We start from the raw sequence: 24,175 nt of genomic DNA, 5'->3' as shown, positions 1-24,175 counted from the left end.
CAATTCTATGATTCTATTTTGCGAGAGTGTTATAAATGTGGTATGGCGCCCTGGCAGCATGAACACTTTCTTGCGGCTGGAATATGGCCCAGGTGGGGTTGGCCAAAAGGGGGTTGGACTGGATGACCCCTGTGGTCCAACTCTATAGTTCTAGGAAAAAGGGACGCAGGTGGCGCTGTGGTCTAAACCACTGAGCCTCTTGGGCTTGCCAATCAGAAGGCTGGAGGTTCGAATTCCTGCAACGGGCTGAGCTCCTGTTGCTCTGTCCCAGCTCCTGCCAACCTAGCAGTTCGAAAGCACACCAGCCCAAGTAGATAAATAGGTACCACTGCGGCGGGAAGGTAAACGGCGTTTCCATGCGCTCTGGCTTCCATCACGTTTTCTGTTGCACCAGAAGGGGTTTAGTCATGCTGGCCACATGACCCGGAAAGCTGTCTGCGGACAAACGCTGGCTCCCTTGGCCTGAAAGCAAGATGAGCGCAGCAACCCCATAGTCGCCTTTGACTGGACTTAACTGTCCAGGGGTCTTTTAACTTCTTGTCAGACACTAGTGCTGAATTTCCCACCTAGCAGTTCGAAAGCGCGTCAAAGTACAAGTAGATAAATAGGTACCGCTCCGGTGGGAAGGTAAACGGTGTTTCCGTGCGCTGCTCTGGTTCGCCAGAAGTGGCTTAGTCATGCTGGCCACATGACCCGGAAGCTGTACACCGGCTCCCTCGGCCAATAAAGCGAGATGAGCGCCGCAACCCCAGAGTCGGCCACGACTGGACCTAATGGTCAGGGGTCCCTTTATCTTTGAGGGGGAAAAGGCCCATATCTCTGCCTACGATTAAGGAGTTCTGTTTGCATGTTTTCTACATGCCACAAACTCCTTTTTTCCAAACATGCTGCAGATAGTCTGTACAAGGTTCTGTCTCTTATGTTCACTTTTTTCTTTACATGCTTTTGTGATATGGTGAGCCAGCACGTTCCTTGCATAGATGCTGGCCTTGGCATGCCGACACTAGCATTATGAGAAGCCATCGGTTTAAATCCATTAATTCTTAGGGTTTGCACATTTTAACCTGCCTGTGCCTTTAACAGCAGCTTGGTGTGCGCCGACATTTGAAAAAAAAGGCTGTGCTTAACCTGTTAATTTCTGTTTGCAATGGGGTTGTTAAACATGCAGGAATTAACCAGGGTTTCTCTCCCGCCCCCAGTCAGCTGACAACCAAAGGCATTGCCATAAATCCTTCAGAAGAAATTATTGTTATTAGTAGTATTTTATTTTTACCTGGCCCATGTGCTCTGAGCGAACAGCAGCAGTTACTTTGCAAAGTTGTTCCAGTAAAACTTGGCATGGAAAGCAAAACTATTGAAAAGCTCTGGGAGAGCTCTTTGGTTAATTCCAAAAGGATCTGGATTGCATCCTTACAATGCAAAACCTACAACGCTGCTTCTCTGTCCCGGACCAACACACAACCACAACAACAACACCACACATAAAGCACAAGCCAGCTGTTTCAGCCACTTCCTAGAGAAACCAGGAGACAATCTTCAGCCTGGATGGAGAATAATGGGATTATTTGCTCCTGCAAACTGCATAATTATGCAAACAGACAAACTTTACTTAAAGCGTGAAGGGTCTGTAGCTACTCTTATAATGCTTGCTGCTCTGGGTTGCTTTCCGTTTCATATTCATGAGAACTACTACCTTAGCTGCAACCAGTTATGGAGAACTTTGGTGCTTCCTAGTTTTGAGTCATGAACATTGCAACTAATTGGTTTTATTGGGTGAGCAAAACGAGGCCTTCAGTTTACTCTTCCATTTAGCATTCCACTTATAAGCTGGTTTCTCATGTGGCAAAGCCATGAAACATTGAGCTATTGGGGTGAAAATTGGTATACACATTCAGGGCACCGTTCTATGTTCTAGGTTGGACTACCAGCTCTTGCCCCTCAACCCATTTTCAAATGCAAATACAACATAATGGGATATGAACCCAGAAACATTGGAGCAAAAGTCGCAGTGAATATTCAGGTGCGCATTCTGCATTTGAAGGACAAAGGTGAATTTCAGCTCAAACCCTTGCACTCCTTTTCAGGGGGAAAAAGGCAGACACAACACAATGCAACATCTGTCTTGTAGGGTTGTGGTTTTTTGTTTGTCTTTTAAGGGAAAATCCCTAAATAAATGTTTTGCTTCCTAAACAAGCTTCTTGCTTTTTGGAGATCACTAGTAGCTGAGTAAGATTGTCTTCCATGAACACGGTCTTAACAGTGAGTCCGTAAGTGACAGTGGAGGCCAATTCTGGATCCACATGTTCTTCCACAGTGGGAACATAAGTTTCTGGGCGGGAGTTGATCATGATGAGGGTTTGCCAAGTGTGCCTTCCTCTTAGCATGTTTCTCCCTTTCGTCCTGAGTTTGAGAGTCTTCAAAGTACACAACACCTTTGGTAAAGGCTGTTCTCCAGTTGGAGCGCTCGCAGGCCAGTGCTTCCCAGTTGTCGGTGTTTATACTTTTTTTTTTTTTAGATTTGCCTTGAGAGAGTCTTTAAACCCTCCCACCAGATGCCAAGGAAATAAACAACTTTCTGACTTTTAGAAGACATCTGATGGCAACCCTGTTTAGGGAAGTTTTTAATGTCTGATATTTTATTGTGTTTTTAATATTCTGTTGAGAGCCACCCAGAGTGGCTGGGGAAACCCAGCCAGATGGGGTGGGTATAAATAAATAAATAAAACAAGCACAGCGTCGATTGCACGGTCGCCGGGTTTTACCCCTTCCCAGCGTCCCGGCAATCTTGCCTAAGATTGCATTTGCAATTGATATCCAGTCCTCTTTTTTTGTTTGTTTGCTAATGCACTTAGGAAATGGATCCGCCCCCCCCCCCCCATGGAAACATAAAGTGCTGGGGGAAATCTTAATTTTTAAAAAATGTCCACCTCTTTCTCTCACACGCATATATGTGAAAGGTTGTGATTCTTACTATTTATTCAATGAATAGGACGCATGCTGCTTGCAACTTTTGAAAGCAATAAAGCGTAATGTGCAATCAGAGAAAGAACGGCGTGCTCCGGCAATAGCTTCCTCCCTTTTCGTCCCTCGCGGGGCGCCGTAGCGGAGGCTCCTCCCACTCTCCCTTTCCCCGACCTTCCTCTCCCGCCCTCACCAAGATGGCGGCGGCCAGCGGCGGCTGCGAGGCCCCCGTGCGCCTCCGGCTGCTCTTCGACTACCCTCCCCCGGGGACGCCGGCCTGCGGGCTGTGCTGGCTGCTCCTGGAGCCCCGCCAGGTGCGCCTCGTCACCGACCTGAGCAGCCTCGTCCGGGACAAGTTCGGCTTCAGCCGCCGCGCCAAGCTCAGCCTCTTCCTCGACGGCGCGCTGCTGCCGCCCACCGAGAGCGCCAGGATCGTGAGGGACAACGACTCTCTCCGGTGGGACTGAGAGGGGCGCTCGGGGGGTGGGAAAGAAAGAGGGGGGGGTCGGGGTGGGAGTGAGAGTCGCCCTCGCGCCCCCCAACCCGCCCCACGAACCAGCAGGTGGCTTATGTTTAGGGGCAGCCTTTCTCAACCTGTGGGTCCCCAGATGTTGCTGGACTACAACTCCCATCACCCTTAGCTAGCAAGGCCAGAGCTCAGGGATGATGGGAGTTGTAGTCCAACAACCTCTGGGGACCTACAGATTGAGAACTGCTGGGGGGGTGTTCCCCGCCCCTTTGTTCTGGCAAAATACAAGACAGGACAATTGGGGGTGGGTGGTAGGACTCCCCCCCCCCCCCAATCTGGAGCTCAGAAGGTATTATTATTATTATTATTATTATTGTTTTATTATTTGAGTTTGTAGACCGCTCTATACCCGGAGGTATCAGGGTGGTTCACAGAAAAGATCATAACATATATACAGTGGTACCTCGGGTTACATACGCTTCAGGTTACACACTCCGCTAACCCAGAAATAGTACCTCAGGTTGAGAACTTTGCTTCAGGATGAGAACAGAAATGGTGCTCCGGCAGCGCGGCAGCAGCAGGAAGCCCCATTAGCTAAAGTGGTGCTTCAGGTTAAGAATAGTTTCAGGTTAAGAACGGACCTCCGGAACAAATTAAGTACTTAACCCGAGGTACCACTGTAATCAGAATAAAAAGAGCAACCCAATATCAACCCCACCCTCACCCCAAAAAGAGCCACATTTTAAAAGAGTATAGAACGTCAAACAGATCAACCAAAGGCCTGGTTAAAAAGGAACGGTAGAGGCAAAATACATTCCAAGGTATGAACTCCAGGTTACAGATATCTTTTACACATACGCACTATGCCAGGCATAGCCAAACTTGGCCCTCCAGAGGTTTTGGGACTACAACTCCCATCATCCCTAGCTAACATAAGGTTACCAGTTGTCCACATTTCCTGGGGACAGTCCCCGTTTCTACAAATCAGTCCCCATACAAAATCCATTGAAGTTGAAAAGTGCCCCTGGATTCATTGAAAAAAATCTGGTAACCTTAAGCTAACAGGACCAGTGGTCAGGGATGATGGGAATTGTAGTCCCCAGACATCTGGAGGGCCACGTTTGGCCATGCCTGCACTATGCATACTGTTGCTAGCTAAAAGTTATTATTTATTGAGTTTCTATACCACCAATCCCTGGAGGTCTCAGGGCAGTTCACAGAAAAGATCACAACATATATAATCAGAATAAAAAGAGCAACCCAATTAAAAAAACCTCAGAAAAGAGCCACATTTTAAAAGGGTATAGGATGCCAAACAGATCGACCAAAGGCTTGGTTAAAAAGGAACATGAAACACACACTGCAAACAGGTTGTTCAACTGAAATCCCTAAGATTTCTTTGCCAGTGTAGGATTAAAGTTTGGCACAAATGGATGTTTTTAGAGTAACAATGTATAAATGATGCCATGATCATAACAGAACTTTCTCTTGCATGATATCCCAACAGAGTCAAATTGGAGGAAGTTATCGAGGAAGAAGATAATGATAAAATTGCCAACGGTTTTAGTAACCAATCAAAAAAACGAAGGAAACGACGCCGGCAGAAGTTGGAAGTGAAAGATTCTGACAGCGAAGATGAAGGTCACAGGAAAAGAAAGAAGGGCAAATGGAACTGTGAGCGTCTTTCTTGTCAGGAAGAGAGCGCTGCAAACATTCAGGACCCAAAGGCCCTTAAGAAAAGGAAAAACGCAATCGGAAGATCATCTGCCACAGACAGTGGGAGCGATGATAGTACTTGCCATTCCAAGAAGCTTAAAAAAAAAGTTGACCGGGAAAAAGAGCAGGGGGCAGCTAGAGATAAAAAGAAAAGGAGAAAAGAAAAAGCCATAGAAATAAATAACACTTCACAAAAGACCAACAAGACTTTTTCTTTGAGCCCCAGCCAAAAAAGTGCAGCGAAAACCCCAGTAGGACAGTCCGGCACAAAGAAACGTGAAACCTCAAGCGACTCCTCCACTTCATCAAGCGAGAGTGACCACAATATAGCAGATGCAAAACGAAAACACTCGCATCAAACTAAGGTGGCATCACAGCATGTAAACAAACCACAACTGGCTTCTTCTGCGAAATCGGCTGGTAAAGTTGCCACTAAACAGAAAGGCAGTGATCATCCCAAGGCAGCATGTAGTAAAAAAGCCAAGAGTCCGTCCTCAAGTTCAGATTCAGATTCTACTTCAGGAGAGCAGGAGGAGCAGAAGAGCAATAACTTGAAAAGTAAGCCGCCATATAATAGCCAAGGAACTGTGGGAGGCCCAGCTTCAAGGAGCAAACCTAAAAGCTCCTCTTCAGAATCTGATAGCTCAGACTCGGAGGCTTGCACTGCTAAGAAACCCAAGACAAATTCTGCAGTCAGTCAGGCGTTGGGAGGGAATGGCGGGAAACAGCTGCCAGCTGTCACTTGTGGACCAGAAATAAGTCCCAGCGACAGCAGGCGGGGTCGTGGCAGAGGAGAAAACCCCTTTTGGAGAGGGCCTAGGGTCCGTGGATGTCGTGGGATGATGAGGGGCCGGGGAAGAGGAAGGGGAGAGAATCTTAACTTCTTCCACAATTACAACGGTGAGCAGCAAAAGCAGCAACAGTTGCACGAAGTAGCAACAAACTCTTCAGTTATTATACAGGTGAGTGCTGGCGACTGCCTGCTTTAGTCTCCATTAACATTAAATAAGTTGGAGTTATTGTTATTAAATATACCAAGAAAAAAGCACACCAAGAACTCAGGCCAATGTAAGTTTCAATAGTGGGATTGGTCCCTACTCACAAATCAATAGTCAATAGTAACAAAAACTAATCCATTCAAACGTATGTATTCTGACAAGGATTACAAACTCTAACAGAGATTACAAACCCAAACTCATAAAGACAGGAATAACACAATAATTCGTTACAAAGATTTTCTCTTTTTCACTTGACAATAATGTTGATCCTTATAATTTATCAGCTTGCAGATGAAGACTCAGTTTCAATCATAGAGCAGAAGTCAGAAGTCAATTATGGATTCAAAACCAGGACAGGGCCCTCTTTCGATGTATTCACCTTCATCAGCTGGAAGTATCAAATATTACATGAAAATACATTTTAATTCTAAATTACCATAAATTATAAAACAGTATTATGTACCATTTGGTTCCTTGCCTAATTTTTGAAGGGTCGTGTAAGTTTGAAGACTTTCAGATAAATATATCCTGTTATTTTCTACGTTTCTCAAGGATAACAACTGAAAATAATATTAATAATTACATGTGTTGAATCAAATTAAAAACTCTAAGGCAGCATATAATCTCATATGATTCCTCACCTACATGTGGGTAGATCAACGTGTATCTTGAGCTGTTCTCGATGGAACACTGTTTGATAACTCACAAAATTAAAAGAAAAACTGGTGTAAAGCAAAGCGTGTAACTGTTAGTGTGATCGTGATGACCCTGCCTACACCCTAAATTACGTACAAAATAGTAGCCCACAAATGAGCATTGTGGGTGAAGAAATCCAGTGCTGCCATTCTGCTTGCAGAAAGGGTTTAGCTTAAGAGAATGGGAGATGGTTTTTTGCTGATTTTTCTACTGTAGTCCCCTGGAAATCTGTTCCAGGGAGTTGAGGTACTCTTCAGGGCAGCATGGAAGGAGGTGCTGGGGAAGGGGGAATTGGAAAAAGGGATATAAAATAATAATAATAATAATTAATAATAATAATAATTAACTACCCTTCACCATAAGGTCCCTGATAAAGCAATTTAAAATCAGAAGAATAGAGTGGACCTAAACGTGTACCTTGGGTGTCAAAAACCAAGATGAAGAGGTGTGTCTTTAGCATATGATGAAAATCATACAGTGAAAGTAAAATACACATCTGTGGGAAGGGAATTCCACAACTTAGGGGCTGCCACAGATATTGCCCTTTCCCAGATCTCCCCCCAAAACTTCTGAGGGCAGTGGCTTCCCCTCTACTGATCTTAAGACCTGAAGGTTATAGAGAAAGAAAACGTTTTCCAGATGTTAGCAGACACTTCCACGGCCTCAGAAAACTTTCAGCAATTGGAACAGCAGCATTGGGTTTCATATTTTGTCGCCTGCAGAGGAAATATAGATACCTCTGAAACCTGACGAGCAGGACATGAAGGTGGTGGCTTTCCATCCCTGGTTGTTCCCAATATCTGGAACCCAGGTAGAGTGCATCTGCATGTGGAAGTTCTCTCATTGCCTCTGGCTTTTCCTGCAATTTTCCCCTGCCGTCTTTTGCCCTCTATATCACATTAATGCTCTTTACTGGGTTTGATTGTGGATGATAATGTTTTTAATCATTGCTTCACAGAATCCACCAGAAGCTCCTAAGAAGGACTATAGCATATTGCCTCTGTTAGCTGCTCCTCCACAAGTAGGAGAGAAAATTGCCTTTAAGGTATGAAATCTCAAAACATTTTTGTTCCTCGCTTCTTGCTTAGATAATTTTTATCCTGCTCTTCCGTCATCTTGCAAGCTGTATGGAGGGAAGACACTAGTAACATTGGCAGGAATTTGAGGGCTGGAGTCAAGACTTCTTATGATGAGTGTGTTAGCACATTCTGTTGGGTGAGGTAGACTAAAAAATACACATTTGTAGTGTTAACGTAGTTCTGGCATGAAGTCTTTAACTCCTCAAGCATCTGTTTTAGGTGGCTATGATTCTTGAAAGGTCATATTCTCGCCTATTTGCATATATACTTGGGTGGATTAAATTGTTTCTTGCACTCTGTTAACCTTGCTGGAAAAAAGGAGTGCAATACATAGTAAGAACTGCAAACAGAAGTCCGAGAAGACTGCACAAATACTTAGGTAAATTACTTAAATGAAAAATGTGTATTTAAACTGAAAATACAAACCCTAGGAAGATACCGGCTGGCTAAAAAGAAAAGAAACTTTGTCTCTCTAACAATTGTTAAATGGTGAGCAACCACCATTGTTGATGATGCTTTCAACATAATTTCTCCTTCAGGCTCAAAATCGGATTAAAGATAATAATAAGAATAATTTATTATTTATACCCCACCCAGTCACTCTGGGCGGCTCCCAACATCATCATCATCATCATCATCATCATCATCATAATGTGATCAAACATTAAAAACGTCCCTAAACAGGGCTGCCTTCAGATGTCTTCTAAAAGTCAGATAGTTGTTTATTTCCTTGACATCTGATGGGAGGGCGTTCTATAGGAAGGGTGCCACTACCGAGAAGGCCTTCTGCCTGGTTCCCTGTAACCTCATTTCTCGCAGGGAGGGAACTGCCAGAAGGCCCTCAGAGCTGGATCTCAGTGTCTGGGCTGAACGATGGGGGTGGAGACGCTCCTTCAGGTACACTGGACCGAGGCCGTTTAGGGCTTTAAAGGTCAGCACCAACACTTTGAATTGTGCTCGGAAACATACTGGGAGCCAATGTTGGTCTTCCAGGACCGGTGTTATATGGTCTTGGCGGCCACTCAATAGGTGCATCAGTAGGTGGTTCCTGCGGGGACTAGTAGGGCAGCTACTCTATCAGAGATGTTACCAGAGAAGAAGAGGCAGATGGAGACCTCATCATCATCCACGAACAGGCACATCCAAGTAGAAACCATTCAGAGCTGTCTTATGTGAAGTCAGGCAACATGTCTGCCCAGCCCGCTATTGTTTGCTCTGGTTATTGTCCACAGTTCTAGACTTGAGGAAGAAACTTCTCCAGCCTTGCAACTTTTAAATGCTAGGGACTGAACCTGGGACTTGATTACTTGCGAATAGGGACCAGAGTTCCTACTATTCTGACATCTAGATCAGCTGATGTGCCCCCTTCCTCAGTTTAGATAAATTAATGCATCAATGTGTGTGTGGTTCCTGCCCCCCAGAAAAATCCAATTTAGATTTATATTGTTCTCTCACTTAGAGTGTTTGTTGTGGGGGAGGAAGGGAAAGGAGAATGTTAGCTGCTTTGAGACTCCTTCGGGTAGTAAATAATAATAATAATAATAATAATAATAATAATAATAATTTTTATTTATACCCCACCCTCCCCAGCCAAGGCCGGGCTCAGGGCGGCTAACAAGCTATAATAAAAACAAGTTGAATGACTACAACTTAAAAATAAGATTAAAATACAACATTAAAATATTGAAACTTTAAAATACTAAAATGCAGCCTCATCACAGGAAGAGAAAGGAAAAAAAGGAAGAGGGGGAGGGAATCAAATTGGCTCTAAGCCAAAGGCCAGGCGGAACAACTCTGTCTTACAGGCCCTGCGGAAAGAAATCAGATCCTGCAGGGCCCTGGTCTCATGAGGCAGAGCGTTCCACCAGGCTGGAGCCAGTGTTGAAAAGGCCCTGGCTCTGGTTGAAGCTAATCTAACTTCCTTAGGGCCCGGGACCACTAGGGTGTTGCAATTTATGGACCTTGAGGCTCTCCGTGGGGCATATTGGGAGAGGCGGTCTCATAGGTACAAGGTTCCTAGGCCGTGAAGGGCTTTAAAGGTCAAAAGCAGCACCTTAAATCTGACCCTGTACTCCACCAGGAGCCAGTGCAGCTGGAAAAGCACTGGGTGAATATACTCCCATGGCAGAGACCCCGTGAGGAGCCTCGCTGCAGCATTCTGCACCCGCTGGAGAAGAAAGAAAAAATACATCAAAGAAATAAAATAAAATAAAAAGATTGACTTCCTTTGACCACTATATGGTTCCTATAATCTCATATCTTGGTTGTCTATAATCATTTTACACATTTTGGAGAGACAATTTGTTTACCTGTGGAGTTTTTAATCTAGGCTAAGCCAATTATAATTATGGGAACTTGCTTTTCTCATATAATTTGCAAAGACATCCCATTCTGATTTTTCCACTTGGTTGGTTTCTTACTAATTCTGTTAGTCTTACTAGTTTGAGATACTCACTTAATTTTAATAACCATTCTACTTTTGTTGGAATTGTGTTGCTTTTCCAGAAAAGGAAAAGGATTACCAGCTTGTCTCATGCTTTCTGTTTGATCTTCTTTCAACAGCTTTTGGAGCTAACTGAAAATTACACTCCTGAAGTATCTGATTATAAGGTATTGAGACTGACTACTGTTCGTTGTGTTTTGATGGTATTTTTTTTTTTAGCTAGATTGCATCTTGGCCTTTTAATATTGCCATTTCTCATTGTTTATTCTAATAACGGTTAAGAACATGAGACACATCAGAAGGTTGCATAGTTCAAATTTGGATTCACCAAGCTCTTAGAATCATAGAGTGGAAGGGAACTATCCCAAGAAAATCCACTACATAGTAAAGGTAAAGGGACCCCTGACCATTAGGTCCAGTCGTGACCGACTCTGGGGTTGCAGCGCTCATCTTGCTTTATTGGCCGAGGGAGCCGGTGTACAGCTTCCGGGTCATGTGGCCAGCATGACTAAGCCGCTTCTGGCGAACCAGAGCAGCGCACAGAAACACCGTTTACCTTCCCGCCAGAGTGGTACCTATTTATCTACTTGCACTTTGACGTGCTTTTGAACTGCTAGGTTGGCAGGAGCAGGAACTGAGCAACGGGAGCTCACCCCGTTGTGGGGATTTGAACTGCCGACCTGATCGGCAAGTCCTAGGCTCTGTGGTTTAACCCACAGCGCCACCCACGTCCCTTTTATAGTATCATACGTTTAATGCCCAGGAGCAAAGGGAAAGAGAGAAACATGCACTGCTAACTTTTTGCCAGTGGGGGAGCCTTCATCTTCCGAATGAGCTTCTGTTTTGTGTGGCTTAATAAAATAAATGAACATTCCACGAACTTTGTCTGTATACATTCGCTAAGAATTCGTCAGTATGCAGGAAAGAATCCAGATTATTTGTTTCATTTTTATATCACCTGTTACTCCGTGGAGCTCAAGGCAACACGGATGATTCTCCCCTCCCCATTTTATCCTCACAACAACATTGAGAGGTAGGATAGTCTGGAAGACGGTGACTGTCCCAAGGTCACCCAGGGAGCTCCATGGCTTAGTGGGGATTCAAGCCCTGGTCTCCCAGGTCATAGGCCAACGTTCTATAACCATTGTACCATACAGTCTCATAGTACATACCAGGGTTTCCCAAACTTAGATCTCCAGCTGTTTTTGGACTACAATTTCCATCGTCCCTGGCCACTTGTCCTGCTAGCTCAGGGTGATGGGAGTTGTAGTCCAAAAACAGCTGGGGACCCAAGTTTGAGAAACCCTGGTGTACAGCAAGAAGCCTGTGCAGGTGGGTATTCACTTACTTAGGAAAAAGCAAAGGAGCGTTCTCAGCACCTGTTGGGGTGGGGAATGCTCTGGAATGACCCCATTTTCTTGACAGGGAGCAGTTTCTTCCATAAGAGGAGTTTAGAATTTGAAGCTGCTTCTGTGCTGGTCCTGGCTTCTGATTCAATTCTTGAGTGTGAAATTGTTAATTCACACATACACATACTGCATTCCTTTGTGAGGATCTCTGCCTATGAAGATTAAACCACCCAAGGTTAAAGGAGAAAAATCAGGTTTTGCCCTTGCTACAGCAGTGTCTTTTCAGTTCAAAGGTTATTTCCCCCCATAGGAACAAATGGTACTAATTCACTGCACATGTGATAGACAAAGGCAGATCAGGCATGGACTAATGCTGCTCTGTCTCTGTTGAACCTGCTACTGAGAATCAAGCCTGCTCTTATCTTTAGCCCCGTCCATGAGTTCTGTTCCTGGGTCACCCTAGAGTGTGATGGAACATTCAGAACTGACTTGTGTATATAATGGCATTCTAAGGATTTATGCCGATCTATTGCAATTTGTGGGACATGGGTTGCGCTGTGGGTTAAACCACAGAGCCTAGGACTTGCCGATCAGAAGGTTGGCAGTTCGAATCCCCATGATGGGATGAGCTCCCGTTGCTCAGTCCCTGTTCCTGCCAACCTAGCAATTCGAAAGCACGTCAAAGTGCAAGTAGATAAATAGGTACCGCTCCAGCGGGAAGGTAAACGGCATTTCCGTGCGCTGCTCTGGTTCGCCAGAAGCGGCTTAGTCATGCTGGCCACATGACCCGGAAGCTGTATGCTGGCTCCCTCGGCCAATAAAGCGAGATGAGCGCCGCAACCCCAGAGTCGGCCACGATAGGACCTAATGGTCAGGGGTCCCTTTACCTTTACCTTATTGCAATTTGTACAGGATTGAAATGTGGGACAGATGACATTTGTCCATTTGCTCTCGACCTAGAATAAACACTGCTTTTCCTCCTTTATTTTTTTTCCCCTTTTCAAGGAAGGAAAAATTGTCAGTTGGAATCCTGCTAACAAACAGCTAGAACTTGAAATTCTTTCTTTCTCATCAGGTAAGAGATACACAGCTTCGGAGTTGAATGTGAATATGGGTTGTATTCAAGCAAGTTCTACTTGGAGTAAACCCACAGAAATTAATGGATAGCTCAGTTGGTTAGAGTGTGGTTCTGATAATGTCAAGGCTGGAGGTTTGATCCCCATATGATACAGCTGCATATTCCTGCATTGCGGGGGGTTGGACTAGATGATCCTTAGGGTCCCTTCCAACTCTACAATTCTATGATTCTATGACCCAAGTTAGTCATGTTCATTCATTTCAGTGGTTCTGCTCTCACAACTAATATTGGCTACATCCCAGTCTATTTTCTCATATAAAGGCAGCAAGTTCTCTTTTAAAGTTGACTTTTCTTTACTAATTGTACGCCATTCTGCTTTAACTGCATGTTACAGTGCGATTGTTTATGCAGCAGAAATAAGTCCCACTGTGTTAAATGGGACTTACTCCCAGGAAAGTGGTTATAGGATTGCAGCCCCAATTACATAACCACCCTTGCAACTTCCAGTCACATTCTAAGTACCTCCAAACCTTTGTACGAATGTTCTAATTGTATTTGTTGTGGTTTTTGTTTCTTCTTTTAAGTTTCAAAAGAGCCAGGGAAGTTTGATCTGGTTTACCAGTCTGCAGATGGAGCCGAAAGAATAGAATATGCTGTATCTCACGATAGGAAGGTATGGGGGTAGCACTTTCTTGAAATTAATTTGCAGGAGCCTCCTTTAAAATTATTCCAATGACTTTTTATTTCTTACCATGTTCGTAGGGCACATTCCATTCTCTACTTAATTGCAATGTTTCTTTGTGTGGAGGATTCTCAACCCTTTGCACTGCATATTACTTGCCTTATAGGACAGGCTAGAGGAGAGGTGTCCCAGACTGTCCCCCAACTGCCTGTAATATAGCATTTGTATGTGCCAAGGTGTGTTCCGGGGAGACATGAGGGAACAGAGCTCTGTTGAGCCCTGCTGGAATTCTCTGTGCTGGAGGGTTTTCATCCACATTGGAAGTGTATTCTCCTTATAGAGGAGGCCTAGGACCCAGGTACCTACGGGACCGCCTCTCCTGGTATGCCCTGCGGAGGACCTTAAGGTCCACAAATAGCAACATTTTGGAGGTCCCAAGTCGCAAGGTGGTTAGATTAGTCTTAACTAGGGCCAGGGCCTTTTCAGTACTGGCCCCAAGTTGGTGGAACACTCTGTCACAACAGACTAGGGTCCTGTGGGACTTGACATCTTTCCGCAGGGCCTGCAAGACAGAGCTGTTCCGCCTGGCCTTTGGTTTGGACTCAGTCTGACCCTTATGTTTCCCTCCCCTTATGGTTTTGATCTATGGGCTACTTTTAAAATGAGGCTGCATTTTAAACTGCATTTTAACCTGTATCTTAAATTGGTCCCCCCCCCCATTATGTTTTTACTGTAATTTACTGGCATTAGCCGCCCTGAGCCCAGCTCTGGCCGGGGAGGGTGGGGTATAAATAAAAATTATTATTATTATTATTATTATTATTATTATTATTATGTGTTCGAAGGGCAATATCCAAATAATTTGGGGCAGCGTTCAACTAACTAGTCCTTTTAGTGCAAAGATTACCACTAGTGCAAGGAGACTTTTCTGTGCCCTCAGCAAATCTGCTCTGGAAATTTGGGGGAACCCTTGCAACATATTTAGGGGAGGAGAAGGGAAAACATGACGTTGCACAAGGAGAAATCCTCATGCCTACGGAACAATTGTATTAGTGCTATGTTGAATGCAACCCTCATACTCAAAGCGGAACAAATGAAACCAGTCCATTGGTTTCACTGGTTCTTTTTTTTAAAAATGATATTTATTGAAAAAAGAATTTAAAAAAAAAAAATTACAAAGAAAAAAGACAAAAACAGAAAAATAAAAAATAAAACCATCATTTTCAAATTCTCCACTTTCATTACCTTCTTTCCATGACTACCTCCTCCTCCCATCTCTTGTATCTTGATTAATAATTGTCACAGCAAATCCTTTCCATAATTCATAATATTCTGTCATTACATTACCTTACTCTATTTTCATCTTATCTTATAAAAAAACCTTAAAACTTAAGACTTAGATCTTATTTTTACCAACTTCTCATAACCATTACCTTTTTACCTAATTCTTTAAACATTTTTACAAGAGCCAAGTAATTTCATTTCAACATTTTTCCAACGTTCATCAATTTTATAAAACATTTCTAATGATAAAAAAAGAAATAAAAACCATCCAATCTTCTTCCAGCGTCCCCTCCCCCCGGTCCCGGGATTGTCAGTCCTTTTTATCCCATTAGTCTGGCACATTAACCTGGTGATCTTATATCCGAGGCCTTCGAATCTCTTCCATGTCCCTTCCGCAGCTCTTCTTCATATTTTCCTTTCACTCGTGGGAACTCCAGCTTGGTAGTGTTTTTGACCCTTTTCAACAAATCAGCCCCTTTCCCATAGTCCAGGCTAGACTCCATGTGGTATTTTAAGACATGTTTCAAATTCCCTCCAAAATTGGAAGTCCCAACAGCTCCAAACCTCTGACGCCCCCTTGCCAGACTCGGAAAGTCCAAACATCCCTGCATAGGGGGGTTAGTCCAACCCCCCATTTCCAAATCAATCCAAACTTTGTCTTTCCAAATCTGTTTTTTTCCAAGTTCATTTGTCAAATCCAAAGGCTCATTTTCCTGCTGGGTCAAAAGTCCTCCATCTCTGGCGCCCAAGATTCTGCAACATCCTCTTCTCTCATCTGCTCTGTCAGGACACACTCCTGTTTAATTTCCTGGGTGGGCTCCATATAGTTTCCCACTACCTGTTCAAATGTTCTGGCCGCATTAGTCATCAAATCCGTCTTCTGACTTAACTGATCCAATAGGGCATTTATTTTACAGAAAGCACCCAACAGTGCTTCTGAAAACATTGTCCTGCAAGGTCACAAGTCCTTTCCCACGGTTGTAATCTGTGGCAGCTGCAAGCTCCCTAGAATTGGTTACAGTTTCACAGTCCCCCTCTAGGGGGGAAACTTCTGGTTGTTCTTTCTTTTAAGGACAATAGCAACAAAGTTTCTTTTTTTAAAAGATATTTTGTCAATATTTGCTCCTTTAAAATGCGAAAGGAAACAGTGGAATCACAATGTTACTCTTCTTTTAACTATCTGTCAAAAACATTTGTTTCTGGTCAATGAGCTTCAAAACGTCAATTCTGACACCCCGCTCCAGGGTCAGGACGGTGGAAAGTTACTTTACTTTAAACTCACTTCTGCAGGTTTAAACAGTCCAAAAAAGATCCCCCTTCTTCTCCTGCTACCGAAGGGGGGTTCAACGATTTTAAATGGTGAAAACCGATCCTTTAAAAGTGATTTTCTAAGCTCTAGTGTACGTTATCTTTGCTTTCTTCTAACTACAAGGAAACAGAAGGCTGACTTCCTGTTTAGACCTTCCCGTTTCAGTACCAAATTAAGGTGAATTTTTAAGTCCAATTCCTTTCTAATCGCCAGTTCTTATTTGAAGTCCAATTGTTCAATGTTTAAGTACTCACAGGTGATTATTTTAGATGCCAAATTGTCCCAGGAAAAAGGCAGCACTCTCCGGCAACGGCTATGCGGCTTCGCTCCATGGAAAAAGCAGTTGACTCACAGCACCGCGCCACTTCCCCCTCTTCGCTTCGGAGCCCGTTAGTGGGTTCCTTTGTGGGTTGGGGGGGCGCTAAGGGTGCCCGCCGAGTCCCACGGTCACAGGCTTCATCCGCCTGTGATTTTTAAAAGGGTCCCCGCTTCGCCACAGCGGAAAGGACCCGTTTCACGCGGAGCTGGTCCCTCCGGTTCAGAGGGAGTCCGCCATTGCCGATGGCGCCACCCCAGAAGTCCCACTGGTTCTCCTGTTGATTAAGACACTAAATATCACACCAAGAAAATAACTGGTACCAATACAAACTCTTTGTCTAGTTCCCTATTTTTAATATTTATAGAAGTCTGCATTGTTTCAGATGTTGTGTACAAACGAAATACTGCTTAATCAATGCAAGTATACTAAAGTGCTGGCACTTTGTCTACTGTTTTAACTTAGAGCATGCAATCATTTTGACATTATTGCGATAGGAAGAAGCCTAGGTGACCTTTGGGTTTAACACACGCCTTATCCAACGTGGCAACAGGGATGAGATTGGAAGCTTTCGCTTCTGCTTTTAATGAACTGCAGCTTTATGCGTCATTCAGACCTGACAATCTGTTTCCCCCCCTGAATTATTGTTTGCTTGAAACGAGGCAACTTCAAACAAGGTACACGAAGCTGGCTTGTTTCAATAAGTCATAGAGATTAACCACAGGTTGATTGAAAAAAGAAGTGAAGGCTTATGATCTCCTGATGGTCACACGCCATGGGAAGTGGGAGGGAGCCTCAGGCTTGCTTAGACTCATTCCTGCCATGTTTATCATGATGCCTGAATGCAGCCAGGGAGAGAAACCGATTCAGCCTCGAAGCTATCAGACATAGGTCTTGTTCAGCAATTTGTCTCTTGGGCAAGCGTGCGTTAAAATTGATTTTATTATACAAAATAGTTTAATCATGTTAAATTTATTTAAAAGGGTTAATGCTGGTGAAATGGCATGTATCTGATCTGCTCATGTTGAGTCTTACATGCATTTTCCCCCCCTTTAGATAACTGAAAGTTGGGATGCATTGATTGAACCCAGACTAATAGTTGACCCTCCGAATAACGAATCAGGCACGGGAAATGGAAATCCCTAAGCTGTGAAGTTACTCATCTGTAAATAGTCTGTGAAATGCTGTCCTTCTGTTTCTGAAGATAGTGTATGCAAATTGCTGTGTTTTTTTTTCTAAAAAAAATAAAGGATTTCAAAAACTGAAATGAGGTTTAAGAAAAGTTTGTGCCATGGTTCAGGTGCTTGTTCTGAGATGTTTACATTAAGAGCCAAGTATTTTCATAGGGCTATGGAGTCTATTTCAGTGGAGGAACTTGATCTGCTCCCTGCCCTCTCCATTAAAGTGAACAATAGGGAGGCCAACATTTCGTTGGGAGTCTCTCCCATGGGTAAAATAAAAGGGGGAGGAAAGAACTTCTCCAAGATTAGGTAATACAATTGTATTATGAAAGCATGCAAAACATACTTCCTGCAACCTAGCTGCCCATGATGGGTGTAAAAGCTCACAAATGCAAGGGCTTCCTCATTCCTCATTCACGCTGAGCTATACATGCAGTAAAGGTAAAGGACGCAGGTGGCACTGTGGTCTAAACCACTGAGTCTCTTGGGCTTGCCAATCAGGTTGGCGGTTTGAATCTCCATGACGGGGTGAGCTCCTGTTGCTCGGTCCCTGCTCCTGCCAACCTAGCAGTTCGAAAGCATGCCAGTACCAGTAGATAAATAGGTACCACCGTGGCGGGAAGGTAAACAGCGTTTCCATGGGCTCTGGCTTCCATTGCGCCAGAAGCGGTTTAGTCATGCTGACACATGACCCGGAAAACTGTCTGTGGACAAACGCCGGCTCCCTCGGCCTGAAAGCGAGATGAACGTCGCAACCCCATAGTCGCCTTTGACTGGACTTCACCGTCCAGGGGTCCTTTACCTTTTTACCTTTTACATGCAGCAAACTGCCTCACCAAACAAAATTCAGAAATGTGCCTTTCACATAGGTGTACCTTACACAGGTGGGGGGGGGGCATTGTGAGTGTGACTCACTTTGGTTATGAATTTAGCATACTGCAAAAATTATGTAAGTGATATTACTGTTTACTGTTTGCAATGTCATGGATCACCTCCAGCTGAAATTATCAAGAGCACAAGCTGAACTTGCCAGCAAACAGTATGAGCTGGCGCAGCATCACGAAACCTGCTGCCATGTGCTGAGTCATGAAAGTGTGGCAACCCTACCTTTGGGCTAGGGTTCACCGTTGTTCAAACACTAGGAGAGATCATAATTTTAAAAATGCGTCTAAACTTGTGGGACGTGTGCTTCTCTCCACCACTCCCAATTAAACTAGCGTCTCATACATATAGCTGTCAACTTTTCCCTTTTCTTGCAAGGAATCCTATTTGGAATAAGGGAATTTCCCTTAAAAAGGGGGGAAATTGACAGCTATGCTCATACATTGTTTTCTCTGCAGATGCATAGGTTGCAAAGGAGCAGGGAAACTCATGGATATCAGCATTTATTTTAGGCATGAATGTCACCTGTGCATTTCGGCAGGTGTCTTATTCATAAGATGCCTGCTTCTTGGGAGAAAAGCAATGACAAACCTAGACAGCATCTTAAAAAGTAGAGATATCACCTTTCCAACAAAGGTCCGTATAGTTAAAGCTATGGTTTTCCCAGTAGTGATGTATGGAAGTGAAAGCTGGACCGTAAAGAAGGCTGATTGCCAAAGAATTGATGCTTTTGAATTATGGTGCAGGAGGAGACTCTTGAGAGTCCCATGGACTGCAAGAAGATCAAACCTCTCCATTCTGAAGGAAATCAGCCCTGAGTGCTCACTGGAAGGACAGACCGTGAAGCTGGGGCTCCATTACTTTGGCCAGACTCCCTGGAAAAGACCCTGATGTTGGGAAAGATGGAGGGCACAAGGAGAAGGGAACGACAGAGGACGAGATGGTTGGCCAGTGTTCTCGAAGCTACCAGTATGAGTTGGACCAAACTGCGGGAGGCAGTGGAACACAGGAGTGCCTGGCGTGCTCTGGTCCATGGGATCACAAAGAGTTGGACACGACTAAACGACCAAACAACAACAACAATCCAATTCCAACAAGTGGGATTTGGAACAAAATGTTGTGGTGTAGCCTCACTTCCTATCACAGGGGACAGGGAACCTTAGGCCCTCCAGTTGTTGCTGAACTACATCTCCCATCATCCCTGGCTACTGACCATGCCTGCTGGGGCCAATAGGAGTTGTAGTCCTGCAGCGTCTGGAGAGCCTAAGGTCCCCCACATGCCCTAGCAAGAGGGCTCCCAATTTAGGGCAAGAAACCAGCCGTATCCTCCAGAGCACAGTCTCCCATATTCGGGTCTCCAGCTGTTTTTGAACTATTAAGTCCCATCATTCCTGACCACTGGTCCTGCTAGATAGGGATGGTGAGAATTGTAGTCCTCCTTTGGCGATTACTTGTAGCCAAGTAAGATTGTCTTCCTTGACAATCTTGTCAAGATCCACACGTCCTTCCACAGTGGGGACAAAGGTTTCCGGGGGGAGTTGATCACAGTGAGGGTTTGCCAAGCGTGCCTTCCTCTTAGCACGTTTCTCCCTTTCGTCCTGAGTTCGAGCGTCTTCAAAGCCCATGACACCTTTGGTCAAGGCTGTTCTCAAATTGGAGCGCTCGCAGGCCAGTGTTTCCCAGTTGTCGGTGTTTATACTACATTTTTTAGATTTGCCCTGAGAGAGTCTTTGAACCTCTTTTATTGACAACCAGCTTTGGAAGTTGCTTTGGAAGATAATCAAACATCTGCACAACATGTTCAATGAAGTTGATGTTGAAGAACTGGTGGTCTTTGCTTCTTCCAGTACAGTGGCATTAGTTCGCCTTTCTTCCCAGGTGATGTGTAAAATCTTTTAAACATCGTTGATGGAACACCGTTGATGGAATCTTTCGAGGAGCTGGAGATAGCATTCATAAATAGTCCACATTTCACAAGCATACAGTAAGGTTGGTAGTATAATAGCTATGTAAAGCATTTTGGTTTCCCTGCAAATGTCCCGGTCCTCAATCAGTCTGCACGTCAACAGCAGTTGGAGATCCAAGTTTGAGAAGCCCTACTCCAGAATATTATAAACCGCAAAGGGTGCAAGGCGGCCAACTGATTGTCCTTTCCTACAACTCCACTGCAAGAATTCCCTGCCTCCTAAGCGGCAGTAAGCAGGCTGTCTTCACTGGGCTGGTGAGAGGGGATCAATTCCCACTTAAAAAAATAAATCTGCAAACCTCAAGGTCCCTGTGGCATTCTCTTATGCTCCTGTCTTGGTTCCCATCCTGCCAACACTCGCCACCTGAGCTTGATGTTAGAGGGAGCGATTAGTCACCAGCAGGATACATGATGTGAGCAAATAGAACAATGATGTGCCCCTTTATACAAACACACACATTCCTCCTGTGCCAAGAACTGGTTCATGTCTATCATGTGATTTTCCTTACGTTGATCACTTGGCATTGATGGATGGCGGACTAATGCATATACAGTGGTGCCCCGCAAGACGAACGCCTCGCGAGACGAAAAACTCGCAAAACGAAAGGTTTTTTCGTTTTCGAGTTGCCTCGCAAGACGAATTTCCCTATGGGCTTGCTTCGCAAAACGAAGCTTGCCCCGGGGACAGCGGGTCTTCTCTTTTGAAGCAAGGGGCTGCGGGGAGATCGCTTCTCCCTGCAGCCCCTTGCTTCAAAAGAGGTCCGGGGGCAGCGGGGAAGAAGCACTGCGCTTCGCGCTGCCCCCGGACCTCTTTTGAAGCAAGGGGCTGCGGGGAGATCGCGATCTCCCCGCAGCCCCTTGCTTCAAAAGAGGTCTGGGGACAGCGGGAAGCGCTTCGCGCTGCCCCCGGACCTCTTTTGAAGCAAGGGGCTGCAGGGAGAAGCGATCTCCCCGCAGCCCCTTGCTTCAAAAGAGGTCCGGGGGCAGCGGGGAAGAAGCGCTGCACTTCGCGCTGCCCCCGGACCTCTTTTGAAGCAAGGGGCTGCAGGGAGAAGCGATCTCCCCGCAGCCCCTTGCTTCAAAAGACCTCTTTTGAAGCAAGGGGCTGCAGGGAGAAGCGATCTCCCCGCAGCCCCTTGCTTCAAAAGAGGTCCGGGGGCAGCGGGGAAGAAGCGCTGCGCTTCGCGCTGCCCCCGGACCTCTTTTGAAGCAAGGGGCTGCAGGGAGAAGCGATCTCCCCGCAGCCCCTTGCTTCAAAAGAGGTCCGGGGACAGCGCGAAGCGCTTCGCGCTGCCCCCGGACCTCTTTTGAAGCAAGGGGCTGCGGGGAGATCACTTCTCCCGGTGCTCCGAAGCGGGGCGGGGGGGCGGGAACACCTTCCCCCACCGCCCCGCTTCGGAACGGTGCTCCGAAGCGGGGCGGGGGGTGGGAACACCTTCCCCCACCGCCCGGCTTCGGAACGGTGCTCCGAAGCGGGGCGGGGGGGGTGGGAACACCTTCCCCCACCGCCCGGCTTCGGAACGGTGCTCCGAAGCGGGGCGGGGGGGTGGGAACACCTTCCCCCACCGCCCCGCTTCGGAACGGTGCTCCGAAGCGGGGCGGGGGGGTGGGAACACCTTCCCCCACCGCCCCGCTTCGGAACGGTGCTCCGAAGCGGGGCGGGGGCGGGAACACCTTCTGAAGGCTGGCGGGGGGCAAAAGTCTTTGTCCCCCCTGCCTGCCTTCCCAGGGGCTTTTAAATCGCCCCGGATAGCGAGAAGTCCTCCGCTGTCCCGGGCGATTTTAAAATGCTGCCCGCCAGCATTTTAAGATTGCCCGGACAGCGGAGAAGTCCTCCGCTGTCCCGGGGTTTTTTAAAATGCTGGGGGTGGGAAGAAAAGCCCTTATCCCCCCCCCCCAGCCTTCAGAAGAGGTCCGGGGACAGACTGTCCCCGGACCTGGTCTGAAGGCGGTTTCCCTAGGAACGCATTAATTGATTTTCAATGCATTCCTATGGGAAACCGTGCATCGCAAGACGAAAAACCCGCAAGACGAAGAGACTTGCGGAACGAATTAATTTCATCTTGCGAGGCACCACTGTACAGTGGTAAGGTAAAGGTAAAGGGACCCCTGACAATTAAGTCCAGTCGTGACCGACTCTGGGGTTGCGGCGCTCATCTTGCTTTATTGGCCGAGGGAGCCGACGCACAGCTTCCGGGTCATGTGGCCAGCATGATTAAACCGCTTCTGGTGAACCAGAGCAGCGCACGGAAACGCTGTTTACCGTCCCGCCGGAGCGGTACCTATTTATCTACTTGCACTTTGACGTGCTTTCGAACTGCTAGGTTGGCAGGAGCAGGGACCGAGCAACGGGAGCTCACCCCGTCGTGGGGATTTGAACCGCCGACCTTCTGATCGGCAAGTCCTAGGCTCTGTGGTTTAACCCACAGCGCCACCCACGTCCCTTTTATATACAGTGGTACCTTGGGTTAAAAATTTAATTCGTTCTGGAGGTCCATTCTTAACCTAAAACTGTTCTTAACCTGAAGCACCACTTTAGCTAATGGGGCCTCCTGCTACTGCCACGCTGCTGCTGCACGATTTCTGTTCTCATCCTGAAGCAAAGTTCTTAACCCGAGGTACTATTTCTGGGTTAGCGGAGTCTGTAACCTGAAGCGTCTGTAAACCAAGGTGCCACTGTAAACTCTATCCAATGGTCAGGCTCCGTTCACACATGCGTGTCATCCCGTTAGGACGACAACCGAGCAACAAGAAATGCACACACCCCTTCAGCAACCTCCATTTGTCCAGCATGGATGTTTTCGGGACATGAAGCACTTGATCGCCATCCTGACGGACCCTTCCCTGGGAATAAAGTCTTGTTTATAGGAGCCAACTCCTACGGTCCAGAGGTCCCTTCGCCCACCCCCCCTAAAATATTTAAGGGGTCTGTGCCCCCCCAAAGTTAATTGCCATTGCAATTCAAATAGTGTGGGCGTGCATGTGTGCGCCCTGTCACGTTATCGATTATGTGTGGCGGGGTTTACTTGCCCCTTCCCACAATATTTTATTCAAGTTGGCAACCTCCTGGCCCCGTTACACTTCCGAGCAAACCTTTGCACAGAAACGGTGTGCATGGACTGCAATTCACTCCTAAAGCAAGCAAGCATGCAAACATGGCCATAGCCAAGGGCGCGTGGCAGAAAGGCAGCTGCCCACAAATCAATAAAAATCCTCAACTAACTGTGTGGACATAGCCAGGATTTGGGGGGTGGGGGGCAGCTGCCCCTCCCTGCCTCCCCTTGGCTATGCCCCTGACTAGCTGAGGTTGTGCCCCCTCTAACATAAAGCCTGCCCTACCCAGGATTTTTGTTAGGGGGGGCAGGCCTTTTGTTGGGGGGCGGGAGAACCTCAGGGAATTATGCATTTTTATTCATGGGGGGGAGCAGCTGCCCCTCCCTGCCTACGCCCCTGACTAGCTGAGGTTCTGCCCCCTCTAATATAAAGCCTGTCCCTCCCCTCCCCCCAGCAAAAAATCCTGCATGCAAAGGAGCTCCCTTTCGTCTGAGATCGGCTGGGCTTAGTCGCGAGCAAGCGGTGACCCCTTCCCCCGCCCCCGTGCCGCGCAGGAATTGCCCGGGGACGAGCATTGGGCGAAATGCAAAGACGTCTCCCGTGCTTTTCCTTAAGGGGAGAAAGGCGAGACGCGCGCACACGCTGGCGCCCCGCCCCGTCCAGGCGCGCCCCCGCCCTGCGGCTCTCCGGGCGGGGGCCACGTGATTTCCTG

The 24,175-nt window shown here is 46.3% G+C and overlaps 1 protein-coding gene across 1 annotated transcript; it reads left to right on the top strand.

Moving 5' to 3' along the window:
• Window positions 1–3,143: 3,143 nt before the first annotated feature.
• COIL (coilin) lies at window positions 3,144–17,647 on the top strand. The gene is made up of 7 exons (XM_080994621.1): window positions 3,144–3,418; window positions 4,938–6,108; window positions 7,799–7,885; window positions 10,482–10,529; window positions 12,717–12,786; window positions 13,374–13,462; window positions 17,437–17,647. The coding sequence occupies exons 1-7, from the start codon at window positions 3,159–3,161 to the stop codon at window positions 17,524–17,526; spliced, it is 1,815 nt and encodes a 604-aa protein (XP_080850747.1). The 5' UTR covers window positions 3,144–3,158; the 3' UTR covers window positions 17,527–17,647.
• The last annotated feature ends 6,528 nt before the right edge of the window (window positions 17,648–24,175 follow it).

The sequence above is a fragment of the Podarcis pityusensis genome (genome assembly GCF_964106645.2).
Source record: "Podarcis pityusensis genome assembly, chromosome: 2".
Classification (NCBI taxonomy): domain Eukaryota; kingdom Metazoa; phylum Chordata; class Lepidosauria; order Squamata; family Lacertidae; genus Podarcis; species Podarcis pityusensis.
Note: the sequence above shows the minus strand (reverse complement) of the source record. Positions and strands in the feature narration are given on the sequence as shown.